The sequence below is a fragment of the Parasteatoda tepidariorum genome, chromosome 4, assembly GCF_982258835.1.
Source record: "Parasteatoda tepidariorum strain Cologne lab strain chromosome 4, Ptep-v5.0, whole genome shotgun sequence".
NCBI classification, from domain to species: Eukaryota; Metazoa; Arthropoda; class Arachnida; order Araneae; family Theridiidae; genus Parasteatoda; species Parasteatoda tepidariorum.
This window is the reverse complement of record NC_141758.1, coordinates 51,598,224-51,617,430: the sequence shown is the minus strand read 5'-3', so window position 1 is coordinate 51,617,430 and position 19,207 is coordinate 51,598,224. Positions and strand designations below refer to the sequence as shown.

General features: G+C 25.2%; 1 protein-coding gene across 1 annotated transcript; it reads left to right on the top strand.

Moving 5' to 3' along the window:
- Positions 1 to 97: 97 nt before the first annotated feature.
- LOC107438968 (protein ILRUN) lies at positions 98 to 18,642 on the top strand. The gene is made up of 6 exons (XM_016051396.5): positions 98 to 446; positions 8,243 to 8,397; positions 9,824 to 10,021; positions 13,059 to 13,202; positions 14,916 to 15,043; positions 17,096 to 18,642. Exons 1-6 carry the CDS (start codon positions 292 to 294, stop codon positions 17,180 to 17,182), a joined length of 867 nt encoding a protein of 288 aa, XP_015906882.1. The 5' UTR covers positions 98 to 291; the 3' UTR covers positions 17,183 to 18,642.
- Positions 18,643 to 19,207: the final 565 nt, after the last annotated feature.

Genomic DNA, 19,207 nt, shown 5'->3' with positions numbered 1-19,207 from the left:
GAAACTATATATTAATCATTAGCAAATGTCAATAATAGTTTTAGATAGAAAAGTGTTAGTTTCTGTTTACATAAGTCGTTCACAAAATATATCTGGCAACGAATCAGCTGTGTTGGTAAAATTTGTGATTGCATGTTGACGTCATTTATTTTTAGCCTTTAGAAATATAACAAAATGAAAATTTGCTTTTTTTTCTGACTTTAGATATGCTTTAAAAAACTTACATTTAGATCGTCATCTTAAATCAAGAATTTAGTGAATGTATTTATGCGTTAAGCTAAATTATTAAAAATGGACATCGACAGAGATCTTGATGCTGGTCTATTGCAGCAATTCAGCTGCTTGGGAACAACAGATAGAGAAGTCCTCATTTCGCAGCTTCAAAAACTTTTAGGAGATCAATTGAATCCTGCTGGATGTGCTTTCTTTCTGGACATGAATAATTGGTTTGTTTCAATGAATGCATCTTTTAACAAATTAAATTCGCATAATTTTGTTTTCTTTTTTTGCGTAAAATTAAAAATTAATTTGTTTTGTGAATAGATTAAATTTTGCCTAAATAGTTTTTTAAAAATACATTTATTTTTGCATTATAATTACTCTATTTTTTCATATTTTTTAATTTTTGAATTATGTTTCTTCTTTTCTTTTATGAATGAGTTGTTCTGCGTACCACTCAAACGATAGTCTAATACCTTATTTTAAATATTTTTTGTCTTATATAAATATTTAATTGATATTTCGAGAAAAATTAGCAATTGAGTGCCCCTCCTATTTTGCCGATATTTTTTTCATGTACATACAGAAAAATGGACTACTAAGTTAAAATTTTTTATTAAGATATCAATATAAATAATTGGAAAATGAAAGATTTTGTACTCAGTAAAAGCTCTAAGGTGCAGTGCTCAATATAAGTGGCACTCGATTCTATACTCTAATAGAAATCTCTTCCATTTTGATTATTTCTAGCAATATTTAATTCTTGCCAAGGTGAAAATAGTGCCCTTTTTGAAAGCCATAATTTCTTGTTATAGTAACAATTAGTTGAATACCTGTTCTTAGTTCGATAAGAAAATAAAATAGAATCAATCAACACTACCAAATCATGTAATCTGAATGATGAATAATAAAGTTAAAATAATTCCAATGTTTTTTATTTATTATTTATTACTCTTCATGAGGCTTTACATTATTAGATTAAATGAAACTCTTATTTAGTAGTTCATGCCATTAGAAAATAGGGAAAATTACAGAGAAGTGGAGTTTTCTAATAATAAGAGATTGACACTTGACAGAGAAATTATAGAAAAATGGAACATTTTGTGTATTGTTAAGTCAGCAAAGTGCAGTGCACAATGTAAGGGGTACTCTACATTCTAATTAAAAAAAAATTTCCATGATTTTTAGCAATATTTAATTGTTGCTGAGAAAATTTTTTATCTTTTTTAAAAATCATGTTTTCTTGTTATATTATCAACTATAACAAGAAAACCGTATACTCGACTGTTCTTTGAACCATATTTTTAACAGATTTTGAACTTTTATCACCACTGTTAAAATTTTAGGTTTTAAAGCTGAATTCACTTGCTCTACTCATTAGCAAATATTTTTTGAACTTATTGTTATATTTTATGATATAACTACTTATGCTTAATTAAAAGAAAAGGAATAATAATTCTTGTGTTTACATTAAGAACTGCATCAATTCGTAATAGCTTATTTAATTAAATATAAACATATGCTTTTGCTTACATTAAGATCTTTATTTTATATGTTAACTTATTTAATTAAATATTTACATTTTATGAAACTTTGTTCTGAAAACTTTAAACATAAATATTGTAACAAAAATATTTCAGAATAAAAACACCATATTCATAATAATTGCTGGACTCATTTTTACTAAAATTGGCTAACTTCTGTGGATATTTCATTAACTCACTCAATTAATGGGGCAAACATTTAAAATAGGAGACAAATTCTGTAGCACAGAGTTAGTGAAACATGTTAACAGCCAGGGTTGGCAAGATTTTGCCGCAGGTGGAAAAAACCATGGTAAATACCGGTAAAAACCGTCCTGGCAAAAACCTATATTTTCCAAGATGAGAGGACAAAAACACATTTTTGATACAAAATTATTCCTAAAATTGAAATATATACTATGAATATAAATAATTACAAAAAAATTAACAAAACTATTATTCCATAATTAAATGATAATGTATCATTTTAGTAGTTTAAAACATTATTGATTGGAAAATTTGTGATTATTCTCTTTTTTCCAGTGAAATGAACTTATTTTAAATTAATACAAATATAATTTAAAGCATAAAATATCTATCAACATGTGTAGTTAATTATTGTACAAATAATAATTTTTTATAATAAATAATAGTATTATACAAATAATAATATTTATTTGTAAAAAAACATTTATTTTAGGATTCTAAAATGAAAAGAGATCAAAAACTTTCAATCTTTTAAAAATTATTACCCTTAGGTATATTTATTAATATGTTAAAAATAATTTTTCATGTAATGTGTCAAAATTATTATTCCTTACGATTGATTTAAATTTGTTTCAAGTATTTTGTAATAATATTTAATCAGCAATTTAGATAATTTGGTTTTTGCCGGTTTTTACCAGTTTTTGCCGGTTTTTGCCACTGTCCTGGCAAAAACCCCTTTTTGCTGGCAAAAACTCCAACCCTGTTAACAGCTATTCAAACTTTTTCCCTCTACATGAAGAATTGAGATTTTTCTTTTTTTTACTGGTAATGTCTTCCTTCATTTTTTATGTAAACAAAAGATTCAGAGCTAAATAAATTTTTTAATAAAAATCTTTCATTTCTAATGTAAATTATCATAAACTAGAATTGTGCTTACTACTCTATTGTATGTTATAATTTTTTTAATTGAAATAGCATTCATTGAAATGCATAGGTGAACTGAGAATCTGACTAGGGAAATTAATATGTGGTCAAACTAGATTCTTTAAGAATAAAGATTTGAAAATAGTGAATGGGATATTATTAAATACACTTTATTTAATAATACCTACTATTTGGGGGATATTTCAATCTTGGTATCTGTCCAGAAGTCAGGGTTATGATTTTACCCAATCGATTTTTCAATTGTTTATATTTTATAATAAGTTAAAATACAGCTACTAGCATAGAAATATTTAAATTTCCATTACTTCTATATTCTGTGCTTTGAAATTTTTAATTAATCTTGTTAAAAACACTAATTGGAAATTGCAAAAAATTTTCACAAAATTTGAGATATTAATTCACAAAATAATTTAAACTAATTTTATAACAAGATATAATGTTTAGAGTTTCAATTCAATAAGATGTTGAAGTATTTTTTGAATAATATTTCCTCTACAATGATATTTTTAAAATAGGACACCTCATACCTACTAATTGGGGAAATACTTGTTTTTGGATTCTTGTTCTAATGGATTCTTGTTTTTGGATTCTTATTCTGATTTTTTGATGTTGAAATTCTAGAGATTATTCTAGAAGCCCTGTTTCAGTGTATGTAACATAGGACGCAATAACATAGTTGGAAAAGTATTGTAATGCAACATTGCATATATATTTCATGTTAAAAATTAATGTCTTTCATTTGAATTAAAATAAATAATTTATTTCTTCAATTGAACATTTAGTAGTTTTTCATAATTCTACTATAATTAAAATTCTACAAATAATTAGACTCTACTACTAACTTTAAAATAATTAGTTCTAATTTATCAACATTAATGACATTTGTAATAAAATGTGGTTAAAGTTATGGTTATTAATGGCTTGATTATTAATTAAATTAATGGTATATGGGTGATTCTCAGGAAATAGGACAATTCACTGTCCCTTGCTCCAAGATCTTATAATACTATAAGAACTTTTTTTTAAAAAAAATTAATAAATAGCATTGCTGTTAGCATTTTAAAATGACTTTGCGCTAGCATTGACTGTTTTGTATAGTTAAAAAATTTAATTGAACTTCAAAATTTTATGTTTCTGGCATGTCACAAACAATGTTTCCAATAATAACTAGCTTCAAAACTTCCCATAAATTTTTCAGTATCTAATTATTTTTTTTTTCTTAACCAGTGTAAGCATTTCAAAAATATACGCAGAGGGTATTATTTACAAAAACATCGTTTAAAAAAAAAAATTCTGTCAAGAATTTGTTTGTCACAAGAAAATCTCATTTTCGTGGCTACTTTTTTTTAGTGGTTTATAACCAATATAGATAGGGCCAGAAATCAATATCTTATGTTAATAGATTGATTAGATACTGTCCTATATGAACATGTCTTGTTGCATGAATAAAAAACCAATTTTCTGGTTCAAAATCTATTTCAAAAATTTTTTCAAGGTGAGTAGGTTTTTGGGTTGTCATTTTCCTGACTTCTCGAAATCATTAATAACATAAACTACATAGATTTATCTGAGTTATTTTAAGTAATTTTGTTGTTTTCTGCAGAATATCTAGGTCGCCATAGGCCAAAATAAAATGGTGAATTTGTCATTTTCCTGGCTTATGAATGCCAGGACATTGAAGTGTTACCAGAATTTTTTTTTAACTACTAATACTGTAAGGAGGGAAAGCAAATATTAACATAATACCAAGTTTATGTATGATTGTAATATGTTTGGATGTAATCAAAGTTATTTATTTAATGATTGATTATTATACACAATTTTATTCTTTTCATATCAGCTACAAAAAAAATTTTGATTCTTTCTACTGTGGATAAAAAGAATTAAGCAATTTAGGGTCTATCTAACATAAAGGCTTAAGTTGAGTTACTTACTATTTACTTAAAATGACTGTTTTTTAAACTTCTGTATGTCATTTTCCTGGCATTCAAGATATGGTGAATTTCTATTTTATTTTTTTTCTCAAGCAAATGTCAGTAAACTACACTGCTGTCTGTAAGATATTAATAAGTGTATCTAAAGAAGTAATACAAAAAAATAATTTAGATTATTTTGAAGACTTTAAATTTGAAATTTTTTTTTGGCCCGAATTGTCATGTTTAAAAAGAATCACCCATATATTAATGCAGTAAGATTTATCTAAGACTTTAAAGAATAAAAAAATGGTGAAAAACTAATCATTTTTTTGATGAATCAAATCTTGAAATGATGAAAAACTTATTGTCAGAAAAAAAATCCTAATTAAACCTTGAAAAAAACAATGAAACTCAGTGGGTTGGGTTTCTTCTGAAAAAACCTATTTTTTTTGCAACCATGTTTGCAATTTTTATTACCATGTTCATTTTTTTTTAAACAAAAGTTTCATGCACTAAAAAATAGGGATCCATTCTCAAGATTTGCCAGACGTGAATGAGAAAAACAAAAGTAACCTGAAAAAATCTGTATCTAAAGAAAAATGGAAAATAAAAGTGAAAAACAAATGTAGAAAAACTGTGTTTAGCTTGCAATGAAACCGAGAATGAATATGTTGTCAATCCAACCTTGGTTAACAACATATTCATTCTCGGTTTCATCGGACAAAACAAACACGCTTTAAAATTTTGACTAACTAAAGGAACATAGTGGATGAGTCCACTATCAAGAGTGTGGTAAATCATCTATTGCTGTTGTGCATTTTTGGAATCTTAAGGGATAAATTTAATACATTGTCGACTTCAGTTGCATCAGATAAACCAGGCATTTAAAATTTTGACTAAGAGAATATAATAGATACATCCATTATTAAAATTGCAGTAAATCATCTATTGCTTAGCAATGGATTTCTCAGAACTTTGTGATCGACAAATATTTCTTGTCGACCACATAGTCGTTTAAGATTATCTTAAAGTTCGCTTCCTGCTACAGCGATATTATTTTACTATTTTTGGGGGATAATGCCAAATATATATAGCTTTCTAGCATCCAAATTTATTTGCCTAATTTTTTCGAAATTTCGTCTACCCCTATATTTAGAGGATTAGGAATCCAAATATGTAAAAATAATCTATGAATATTCAGAGAAAGTACATTTTTGTGTCTGATTTTGTAACTTGATTAATAGTTAGTACTAATTAATTAGCATATTGGAGGTCACTCCCTTGAACCATTAGAATTGACATTTAATATGTAAAAATCGGATCATTAAAACTAAAGTTATTATGAGTGATATCTTTTTTAGTTTTGCGTACTGTACATGGAGAAAAAGAATTGAAAATTTTATAATAAAATATATGTCATGAATTCAAGGACTTGAGAATAAAATAATATCTGTCTAGAAAAGTTAAAAAAAAAATTCTGAGTTAAAGAACTGATGGTTTTGATTTTTCGTTATAGTTTATTGAAGAATCATTCACTAATAAATTTTTGCAGTGTTTTTTTTTTTTCTTCTTTTTTTTCAACTAAGTTGAGGTTTCTATGTCCAGTTTTGCTGCCTAAGTCCTTCATATTTACATTGCTTAAAAATAGTTTTAACTTCATGCAGTGTTAGATGAAAGATTATCTTGTTAGATGAAAATTTGCTAACTAATAACATTCTAGTGTAAAATAATTTTAACATTTGTTGAAGCAGGGCGACCTTTTGATCTACTTGTATTAAAATATATCAGTTCTCTCGTTGAAAGTTTAAAAAAGTGTTTGTAAATTTTTTTTTTAATTCCAGGTTTCTTCTTATGTCTGTCTTGTGTCGCTCAGCAATAATAATAATTTTAAAAAAATTCTGAATGTTTATTTTATTTTATAATTTATTACTCTGAATTTGATATTTTTCACTCTATGAGACGTCATTTCAATAAAAATATATAGTTAAAAAATTTCCTGGACCAAAATTAGGCTTCGTATAATTGTTTCTCAAGTAATTTTATTTCACTTGTTTTACTTGTTCTTTAATTTATGCCTGATGTAAACCAAAATTCATGATTTTTTTTGATTTATAAAATTTTTATTTTTATTTTATTTAAATTGGATGTTTTTGATTTTTATTCAAATGCACTGTAAGAACTTTGATTTATGATTAAAAAAACTTTATAAATGTTTAATCAAAATTAAATTAATATTAAAACTATATTAGACAATATTTAAGAAGCTGTAGCTACCTATAAAATTTTTTTATTATAATGCATAACTTTGAATGCATAGCAACCATTTTGAAGCAAATGCATAATTGAAATTTAAAGACTAGATGAAATAGAGAGTGTAAAGAATACTTTAACTATTAAAACAAAGTTTCAATTAGCAATTCATAATTTTAATTTAAAATTGTGAATTCTTTTTTTTTTTCTCTTTAAAATGACAAAATAAATGTAACAGATTTTGTTTCAAAAAATAAATAAATATTTAATCTATATAATTTTATATTAAAATATTCATTTTTAATTCGATATCAAAATCGATAAGTTAAGCTAAAAAATTTTTAAAAAAAATCTATGTACTCATTGGAATTTTTTTCACAAAATTTCTTTATAGAAAATATGTCAAAGATACTATAAACATATTATGAGAAAAAAATACTTATTGATAAAAGAGACAGCACACTAATTCTGGGTTATTTAATTTAATAGAATGACACTATATCAGAAAAAAAATATCTGAATTCATCAGCATTTTTTTCCTTTCTATGTTTGGCATATTAAGGTAATTTCTTTTTAATGTAACTTCAAGCTTTAGAAATATGCATTTTCCACCAATAAAATGTAATGTAGATTTTAATTCTTTTTCAATCAAAAGGTAGAATTTTAATTAGCATTATTTGTATTTTTTTGTGAAAAAAATTCATGTTTATTAATTACTTTCTACAGCTATGCAAGTCAATATTAGACAGCATTAAATGTTTACTTTAATCAGTACTTTCAATCTCAGCAATCAAAAGATTTTTAAAAATGTTATTCCAAATGTGTTGGAATTTAACACACACCAAGAAAGAAAGTAATTTTGTTAACTACAATTAATAATGCAGCAATTTATTTAAAATAAATTTTAAAACTAAGAAAATAAAAATAAAAAAAGTATAAATGATTTAAAACACTGTTTTTTTACTTTTTAAATCAATATATATATATATATATATATATATATATAAAATCAGTTGATTTAAATCATTGATTATTTTAAAAAAATCATTTAATTTAAATCAAGCTGATTTAAATCCCTGTTATAAACAAGAGCAAACCCTGTTATAAACACATTCTATACAGTTGCATTTAATGATTCAGTGTTTTGCTAGAAATTACTAACTATATTATTTAACATTCCAGGAATTTACAAGCTGCCGTTTGTTCATATTTTGACTTTGATTCACCAAAGGATAAGTTACCCAGAATGGCATTTGTTAGAGATGTCACCATTGGTGAAGGAGAAGCAGTTCCACCTAATATGAAATTTGTAAAAACTTGGAAGATTCAAAATCCTAGTAAGTTAGTAGGGATATTATTTGTTATGTATTTGCGCCCTTTTTTTCCCCTTCACTAACGGTTAAGGAATTTCCCGGTTTTGATTAGTAGTGGATTTTCATGTTAACTTGTAAGTGATGTGCAAAATCAATTAATTACATATTGTGATTTATACTCAGTCGTATAAAAATTCACACATCATGATTCATATTTGCGTGACTTAAAGATCTCTCATGCGATTTTTTTGAAGCAATTAAAAAAATTAATGATTGCAATTCATATTAACGCAATTTTTAAATCTTTAATTGCGAGTTGTATTCTTTTAATTTAAAAACTGCACATCGTGATTCTTAGCCATCCAAATTATAAATTACACACTATGATTCTTATTCTTGCAATAAAAATTTACATATTGCATTTCATTTTCCGTATTTCAAATTTAACAAGTTAACTTGATTTTAAAATGTTGGCAATACCAATTCTATGGATTAAGAGGAAAAAAAAGTTAGTTCTGTAAATAGCCTACTTATAGTTCAGAACATAACATTTAAATTCGATGTTCACACAGATAATCAAAAAATATTAATTTTTGTATCATTTTCCTGAATCTATTTTTTTCTTTTTCTTTTATTACTTAGGAATGGTCCAAATGTCTGTCAAGAATTGAGATATTTTTATTTCCTTTAAACAATAAAGCTTACAATTTTAATAATTTATTCATTTATACTTAATGTAAGTTTTAAAATTTCATAAAATAAGACATATAACAATTCTTTATTTCTGGAAATTAAAATGAAATTTATAATTTTATGATAAAGCAGAAATTAACCTCAATCGATTAATATATTTTTCCTTTTACATACTTTTTTCTTGAAAATTTCATTTTTTGTTCAGGAAACCGCAGTTAACCCTGATTATATTTGGTTGCCAAAAAAATTTACTTAATTGGAATTATGTTTGAAAAAAATTAAAGACCAAAACATGTAAATTAAGTTTTATGCACCTGATTTTTATTGTAAAATGTAAGGAGTATGATTCACTCTCAGAACATCCAGTATTAATTTTAGATTAAAATGCTTCAATTTTTCGGATATAACACTCGTTTTTTAGATATGCATTTCAAGCATTATAAAATCAATTTGTTTATAAATTTTAACTGCTGTAATTAATTTTCAAAATTAATTCTAATTTCATAAAAAAATTATACGAATTAATATTCTGATGTATTTAAATTTTTTCAATAAAATATATCACTTTCCAGTTCCAGAAATTCTTTGGAATAATTGCATGAAATCTGTTCATTTGATTAAGGATTACTTAGTTATTTTTTCTTTCGTTTTTTTTCCGCTGATTGTAACAATTTTTTTCTTCATTCATTTAAAGAATAAATAAATAAATATTTTATTAAGTAAATATTAAATAAATAAATATTTCATTTAACTAAAGGTGATGAGCGATGGCCTCCAGGATGCTGTTTACGCTTTACATCTGGTGATCAAATGGGTCTCACAGAGAGAGTTTTAGTTGAGGCATTAGGACCTCATGAACTGACAGATGTATCTGTTCAAATGACAAGTCCTCAAGCACCTGGAATGTATCAAGGGCAATGGAGAATGAGTACTGCTACAGGACAGTTTTTTGGAGGCAAGTAATTTCTTCTATTGAAAGTTGAATTATTTGTTATAAATATCTTTCCTTTGTTCTTTTCCAAGCTTATAGCATATATTTTAATCTGAAGTTGTCATAATTATTTTTCTAGCTTTCTAAATTATATTACATTTTCTCATTAAAATTCCTAAGTTTTCAGATACGTGATGCTCATTTTTTGAAATCAAAGATCCAAATGAGGTATTGCTAAGTTCCATTGTATGACACTTTATCTCTCTTCTGGATATGTGCGATCCTAGAAAGCAATCGATTTCAACAATGCATGAAATTTGTCATAGAAAGTCATGATTTTCATTGAAAAAAATGGTGCAAAATCTAAGTAACTGCCAGTTCATCATGGATTTGAGATCAATAATCTTACTTAAGCTAGTTTTTATTCATTCATAATTTAAGTACAAAATGGGTGTCACTCCCCCCATCATAACATTGTTGCATTTGTTTTTCTATTTATTTCAATATAACAACTTTGGGCTAAGTTCTGTAAAATCTTATTCTGGTTATTTCTTTTCAAATAGTATTTGAAAGAAGTTGCAATTTATTTACCTTTTTATTTATTAGCGTGATTTTGATTGATTCATGTCGGGAGAAAATTTTATTCGTTTTTCAATTCATGTCACTTGAATTAGTTATTAATTGTTATTTAAGTGTTATTTTGTGTATTGTTTTTATTAGCATGGTTTCGACCATCATAGCGAGAACTATTAGTTTAACACTATTGTGTTTCATTTTCAATTCATTTTCAATGTAATGAATTATTTAGTGCTAATCTTATTCTGCTCATTTCTTCTTTTATAAATATTGTTTTAAAGAAGTTGCACTTTATTTACCCATGTATTTAATAGTATGATCTTGATTGATTCATAGCATGACAACATTGACATATTCCATTTCATTTCACTTGAATTTAGAATAAATTGTTATTTTATGTTTTTTTGTATATATTTTTATTAGTATAATTTCGATAAATTTGTTATGAGGAAAATTAGTATAACATTGTCATGTTCATTTTTCAATATAATGAATTGTTTAGTGCTAATTTTATTCTGCTACTTTTTTCTTTTATAAATATTGTTTGTTATGAGATGAAATTTATTTGTGTTTTTATTTATTAGTCAAATTTTGATTGAATTGTTGCAGAAGAGCACTATTATGTTCATATTTAAATTTCCTTTTGATACTACTGGTTCAAATTGAAAGTTCATTAACATATTCACCAAATAAGTGCAACTTTGATAATTTTGTTGCAGGAGCAGCTTTAACATTGTTGCTTTCATTTTTCAGTCTTATTTACTTAATTATCAAGTGCTATTTTTAAACCTTACTTAGTTAATATAGTATGAAATGAGTTGCAATTTATTTAAAATTTGTTTATTAGTATGATTTTGACCAATTTGCTCTATTTAAATGTATTACAATACATTCAATTCTCAATCTGTTTCAACCTATGTATATAGTTCTTAATATTATTTGTCCCATATCCTATTTTGAATAACTTGTCTGGAAGAGCATGAACTGTTAAAAAGTTTGCTATATTATAATTTAAATTTTACTTCTGAATGTATCATATTTCTTTAGAATTTCAGAGGTTAAATAGTAACTAAGTATATTTTAACTGATTTTGAATATTTCCCCTTGTCAGCAAAAATAATCTAGTTACCCATGTAAATCATTGAAAGCTGTTTTCAAAAGTATTTTAAATTGAATTTATTTTCTGAATTTATCTCTTGAATTTATTTTCTTAAATTTTTTTTCAAGTAATCTTTGCCCATTTAATAAAAATATTGTTTTGTTATCTGCATTTAATGTATATCATTACCTGCATTTAATGTATAATGTAATGTATATCTGCACTCTTTGTTGCAACATTTAGTTCATATGTTAATTTTTTTCTACTTCAAAATTTATTTTTATTATTGTATTTGAATACACATACGTATAAATTTTAAAGTGTTCATACTTTTCCCATCTTTTCATCATTATATGTTTAAATATCTGAGGTAAATGTTTTAAATTTTTTTAAAAGTAAACAGCCTTTATCAAGCAATTTTAATCATCAAGCTCATTTGTAGTATTTTTGTACTTCATCAAGATTTTTTTCATTATTAGCATTTCATTCATGTTCATAAAATACGCTGACCTTTCTGTTTTTAGCATCTAATATTTTAAAGATTTTATCAAGATAGTTACAAATGTAGTAGTTATACGTTAGAAAGTTAGAAGTGTAAATACTACTGACTTTATTTATCAAATTTATTCTTAGATTTAATTAATTTATTTTTCCTTTCATGTTATTAGCTCACTATCATCTAATTAGTTCATTTTTTGCTTTGAATTTAAGCTTTTCTCTGCTTTATTTTTTATGTTCTGGAAATAAGGCTTTCTTGGATTTTGATAAATTGTATTTTTTTTTTAAAGTAAAGAAAGTAAAAGCTGGAATTGAAATATCTTTTAAACTTTGATATTTGCTTTTGAATTATTGCAACAATCTTAAGCATGCATATTTTCAGCAAAACTTAGATTCTTCAAGGGCATGTAATTTCAGCTGGATACTCGATACTGAATATTTAAAGTATGGTAATTTACAAACAGCTTGAAATATATTAGGCTAAGTAATGAGTTATATATTTTCTTGTTATTCTTAAAGTATATGTGCTCATTTCAATAATACCTTCTTAGTCTGACTCATGGCAAAGTGATAATAATGATCTTGCTAATAATTGGATTGTAATAGGCCAATTAGCTTGGGCATATACATTTGGAACGAATAAAAATTTTTATAGGAAATGAATGTGTTTATATAATTTAATTAGTGAAATTAAAAACTTCTCTTGTAATAAAAGATGTCAGAATAATTTGTTTTTATATTGTTCAAATATAAAATAGTTCATTTAAATATCACAATTTTACATTAATTAAAACTTTTTGTTTGTGCACATATTTTTCAGTTTTGGTTTTTTTTGGTGTGCTGTTATGCTGATACATTATAATAAACCCTTTTATTTGTAACTTGCAGAAGTGATATGGGTTATTGTCACCGTGGCTGAAGGTGGCTTACTTAGTATAACTCAGCAGATGGATGCCTTTCATCATCTTGGATCTCCACCAAGGACATCAGTAGTGTCTCAAAATCCTTTTTCATCCCATGCAAAATTTGGAGGTAACATATGTATATGAATCTTTTTCAAATGTGTTTAGATTGTAAAGCTCCACAGTGAAAATATTATGTGACATTCTATTGAAACTGATAAAATTAAATTTGGAATGTATCGAAACATTAGAAAGCTGTTTGTAGATTTTTTTCCGAATGACAACAACCTTAATCCTGGCTATGGCAAAGTGGTTAAGATGCTGAATTATTGTTGAGAAGGACTGTGATTTTATCCTTGTTGAAAGCTTAAAGACCAGGACAATCCAGCTTCAGATTCACTCAACTTGTCTGAGAAGTAAAAGCATCCAGTGTGCAATGCTGACCCCTTTGCCATATTCCAACAATGTTTTCGAAATTTTGGCTCTTTCCCAAGGTTTTTCAAATTAATTCTCATATATTTAATCTGTCGTAACAACTACGATTTTCGAATTTGATCTATCGTTTATTGAAAGGTTTGATTCGTGACGATTCTATTGTAATTTCACATCATTTAATGATAGTTTGTTTAAGAGTTATTTATACTTTTTTCAGCCTTTTTCACATGGTTTCATAAATCCCAATATTATTAATACAATGTTGTTAAAAGTACAAATTTCGATTTTCTAACACATTCGATTCGTGATAGTTCATCTATTATTTCCTGTCATTTGCTGATATATTTTCAAAAGCTATTTAGCATTTTTAGGCCCTTTTCACATGGTTTTGCAAATTTTGATGTTTTTAGAGTGTCATTATGATAATTGAACTTGAGTTAGCACTGTTTGATGTATTCAATTCTTGACAAATCCATCATAATTTTGCATCGTTAGATGATAAATAATTTTTTACAAATTTAAATTTTGTGAAGGGGTTCTTTTCTAAAATTTGAATTTTGTAAAGGGGAACATCAATTTCTGCTTTTAATGTCAAAACTCAAGTTCAGTGCCCATTATTATACTGAGAGTTTGATTACAGTGCATATTTTATAATAGTAATAAGCAAGTCTTGGTCATAAGTAATATAAAGTTATAAGGTAATAGTGGTGACAGTGGAATGTTTCAGTAAAATATTGTATTTTAAGAGATCGTCTTTATCATAGTGATTAATTCGTAAATTAACTATTTATTAAATATAATAAATTCCCTTAATTTTCTGTGACATCATTTTTCTTTTTTTCTTCTTTTAATTAAAACCGAAGCATCTTAAAATATATGCTTAGTTTTTGTTTGCCAGCCGGCTTGCGTAGGTATATATGTAGTATTTATGCAGCAAGAATATATGTAGCCTTATGAACAAATATATATGTAGCATTTTTAAATAAAAAAAAAGTCTTTGAGGCTTTTCACATGTATTCTTTTTCAAAAAAGTTAAACCATTAAGTGGATAATTTTATCATCGTTTCTTTTAATAAATCCTTGAATTAAATTTTTTTGAACATAGGTTAAAAATTATTTTATTAAAAAGTAAATAAATAAGTAAATGAAAACTTAAAATGTTGATAATTCAAACCTTTAGACATATTTAATTAATTTCTTTACATTTTGGAATTTTAATGTTAAATTTTTTTCCTTCCAAACTCTATTAAAACTAGTTGGAAAAACAATTTTAAATTACTTATACTAGTTATGTAGTTTTTCTATATTTATTTTTGATTTAAAGGTGAGGGGCTGTTAGAGATTTTCTGAAACTTTTTATAATGAATAATTTGCTTTTTGCTTAATTTAAATAAATATCAATTTTCAGAAGTACCTACATCTATGGAAGCACTTTCAGATTCTCAAGTTATGCCACATCTTTCATCTACGAATGGGGATAATTCATATACTCATCAAAATAGTATAGCATCGCCATCACTAAGGGCTGATCATCAGGTATATTTGTTTATTATCCAAACATTTTAGTGTAAATATTTAAGTTTTAGATAAACTCCTATATAAGTTTTTTGTTAAAAAATAATTTATCAATCATTCAGAGTCAAAAATAAATGGCCCTTCTCACACTTTGAAAGAGAAGATAATTTTTACTTAAAAATAAACAATTACACTTTTAATTACACATGCTTTTAGTGTTTGCAAGTTATGTCTCTAATTTAGTTCTAACTATATATTTTTTTGTAATTTTTATTTTTGATAAAAAAAAAATCACTTGGAACTTTATCTCAAGTATAAAAGGTGCTGTTTCACTTTTTAATTCCCAGGTTCAAATAAATTCAGCTTCTTAAAAAAGCAGAATCTTGTAAATTATGAATATTTAGGTATCAGAGCAGGGCAAACATTGCATTCTGTTGGGCTTGAAACATATTCTCTTTGGGATATAGCTAATATATTTTTGATTTTTTTAAATGTTTATACTTAATTTTTATTGTCCACTTTGTGGATAACATTTAAAAAATCTTATTTTTTAATGTGATAGGGATAATTTGTGTGAAGGGATTCCTTGAAGTTGAAAGCTGAAACTTCTTAATCATTATTGAGTTTGATGCAGTTTTTTAACCTATCTTTTAATAGTTATAGAATAAGTTATGATTTCAAATTTAAGTAAATTAAGGTTTGATAAAAAAAAACTCTGGATTAAGACAAATTAAATAAGTTCAATTGAATTTTATGTAGCACAAAAATCTGATACTCAGAACTGATCATATTGACGATGTTATAAATAATATTTTATTATTTCTTTAACTTTGGCAATAAATTTAATCCATCCAATCTTTTCAATTTTGGAAAATAAATATGCTGTGTGGATAAAATCTTTTATAATAAAATCCTAATTAAGAAATAATAATAATTTGTTTGTTATAATTTTATGATAATTAAATTATAATTTAGAATGATATAAATGAAATTATATAAATAAAATTGTTCATTACTTGGGAATTTTTTTTTAGGATCTTGCATGGTTCTACAAATAATTTGCACAGCAATTTTTCCCAAATCACATAAAGTTTAAGAACTACAACCCAAAAATTATGTTTCGTGTATTTTGGAGCTAAGTGAAATAATTATTGTGAGATGTGATAAATTTTTAAAAATGTTTTTAACTAACAAAAATTACATATTTTTAAATGCATTTAGTATTTTTAAAGTAAAAGTAAAAATTAAAAGTATGAAATGGCCCAATTTTTCGAAAATAATTGTTAACATTTAAAAAAGGTGTTTATTAAAATGTGATTATAAATCTTTTAAAAATCTCTAATTTGTTGAATTTTATGACATTATAATAAGTAAATAGCTTATAATATTATATTATTATAGTTTGTAACCCTTTGTAGCCAGAATAAATTTTTGTTGGACGAATTTAATGTGTAGGTTAAAATGGTCAAAAAATAATTCTTTTTTTTAGGGATACACTTGAAAACATTTATTTTGAATTATACTCATTTTCAAAGTCTATTGCATTGTTCAATATCATGAGATCAGTATAATTCTCTGCTGTGAAGACAGAACTGAAATGATAATTTTCTAATGGCCAAGAAACGACATACAGCAGTTGTGGACTAAACTTAAATATTGTGTTAGCAAATAAAAGTTTTCTAATTTTTCAAATAAGTGCAATACAATTGAAACATTCAATTCAACAACGTGAGAACTCCATATAATTAATTGAAGAATACTTGTTTTCATACTGATTGATTCAATTGAAATAAGAATAATAATACGTAGATTCAAATTAAAGATTATAAATCTGTGATAATTTATGTTTTAAACAATCCAGAAAACCTGGTACAAAGTCAAGTGCAATAGATCATTTCTTTGTCTGACCTAAACATCCGGACCTGGATTGATTGTATAAACTATATTAAATTCACTTCCACAATGTCTATCTTTTTTTGGAAACTTTTCTAGAAACTCTTCGTTATTATTCCCTGATTTAAAATGTTTTTTTGAAGACTATTTCTTGGTTTCATACCTAATTTTTAATTTTAGGAATCACCACAGCAGTTCCTTGGGTCTCCAAATGTTACCCAGAATTTTTTAAAGAATGAATCATCTAATGAAGAAATGATTTCTTAATTTGTTCATGTTGAATTGAAACATTTGTATTTTGTGTGTTTTTTCTTTAATTTTCAGTCTTATCTTGAAATTGACATAATGAATTTTATTTTAAAAGCATATCTCTTTTAATATTTTGTTGGTTCTCTTACATTCTATTTATTGCAGTTCATCAAGTTAATATTAAACTTTGTAATCACTTTTAATGGAATTGGACTTTTTTATTTGTTATGTTTTCTTATTGCATTACATATTCACTTTTAAAAAAAATTATTTTAAGGGCCAAGTAAAACTTATCAGAGCAATATTTCCTAACATACTCTCTTTGTGTTAGTCTTTTTCTTAGACATTTAAAGCATAGTACCTTGATTACTCAAAGCATAACTACTAACTTTACTAAAATTTCTTGTAGACTGGTTGAATTTTCCAATTTTTTCTGTTTTAACCAAAAATCTCCTCTGCTTTGAAGCATCTTATTATCTAAATTATTATCTTTATTAGAAAATTATTGTCTAAATAATTTTCTAAGTTATTAAATAATTTTCTAAATATTTAAATAAGTATTTCTTCTAAATATTGTAGTTAATTTCATTTATAGTAATCAATTTGTAGCTACTTTTATTTTAACATACCATTTTTTTAAAATGCAGTTTCTTTATTATTAAATGTAAGTATATTTTATGCATCACAAAAGTATGCATTCAAAAATAATCTTAATAAAAAAAGATGTTAATCACAAAAGTTGTTTATTTAATAATATTAATCTATTTAATGTTAAGCAAAAATGAAATAAAAACGTTGCAGTTACTTTACATTTAGAGTTTTTAAGTGTAATATAGTTTTTATATTTTATTGACTGTAAAATCCTTAAAATTTAATGTGTCTTAAGTCTTTGAGACATTGTGCAATTTGTTAGCAAGAAATTTGTGTTTAATAAAATCATCTAGATAATTTTTTAAATTTATGTTTTATTTTTTTATGTTAGCAGCTTTATTCTTAAGTTATTAGGAAAAGACCTACTTTGAAAAGTTTAAATAGAGGTAACATCATTTTTCAATCTAATTTTAGTCACAAACTGAGAATCAAGATTTTTTTTGCTAATTTAATCCCGCATTTCAATCAAACCAATTTATCTTTTCTTGTCCACGCTTTTCAGTTCGCTACAAGTAAGATCTTTTTGCTTATCAAGACTTTGTTTAGATATGAGTACATGAAGTGCAATACTCATGACGTTGTAAATAATAAATATAGAAGAAAAATATTTTTGTTTAAGTGAATTAGGATGGCATATTATTGAAAAAGAAGAAATAAAATGTTAAGTTTACCTGTAAAAAAAACTCCAGAAATGGCTTTGGTTAGGAAAAGTATTGAAATGAAAGAAGTTCAGATAATCAAGATGCTAGTTTATTTCATACTTAGTATGATCATAATGTTTATGCTAATGATCATTTTAAGATTAAAATTAATTTTTTTAGAAAAAAGGAATAAAATGAATTTTTGATTTTCTTAACTTTTTGCACCGGGCACTTAACGTGCTACAGTATGTTATTCTGGTTTACTTGTTGGACCAGCTATAAACAAGAGGTTAAAATAAATTTATTTTTAGTGGTGAGTATGTCAAGTCTCAGCATATTTATTGTTATTAGTGACTGTCACATCAGCAACCAATTTCATAACTATTAGCAGTTTTACAATTCGAACTGTACTAAACATTATGTAAGGGTTTCCTTTTAACATTTATTAAAATAAAGTTTATTTTTGAATATTGTATTTGATATATTAAAATCATGTATCATATTGTTTAATTTGTTGATATAAAATATAGTACGATTTATATTAAAAATTGTGTATATTAAAATGTACAGTAGTGAAGAGAATGCTTGAGTTTTTACTTGATATGGTCTTGGATTTCATGCTATGGGACATTCTTGTTGTTCCTATCAGAAGGCCAACCATTGTTTGTTTGAAACTATTGTGTATGAGTTACAAAGTTTGCTTACCTGTTAACTTTCATGTTGTAAGAACAAATTTTTTGTCAATTTTGTA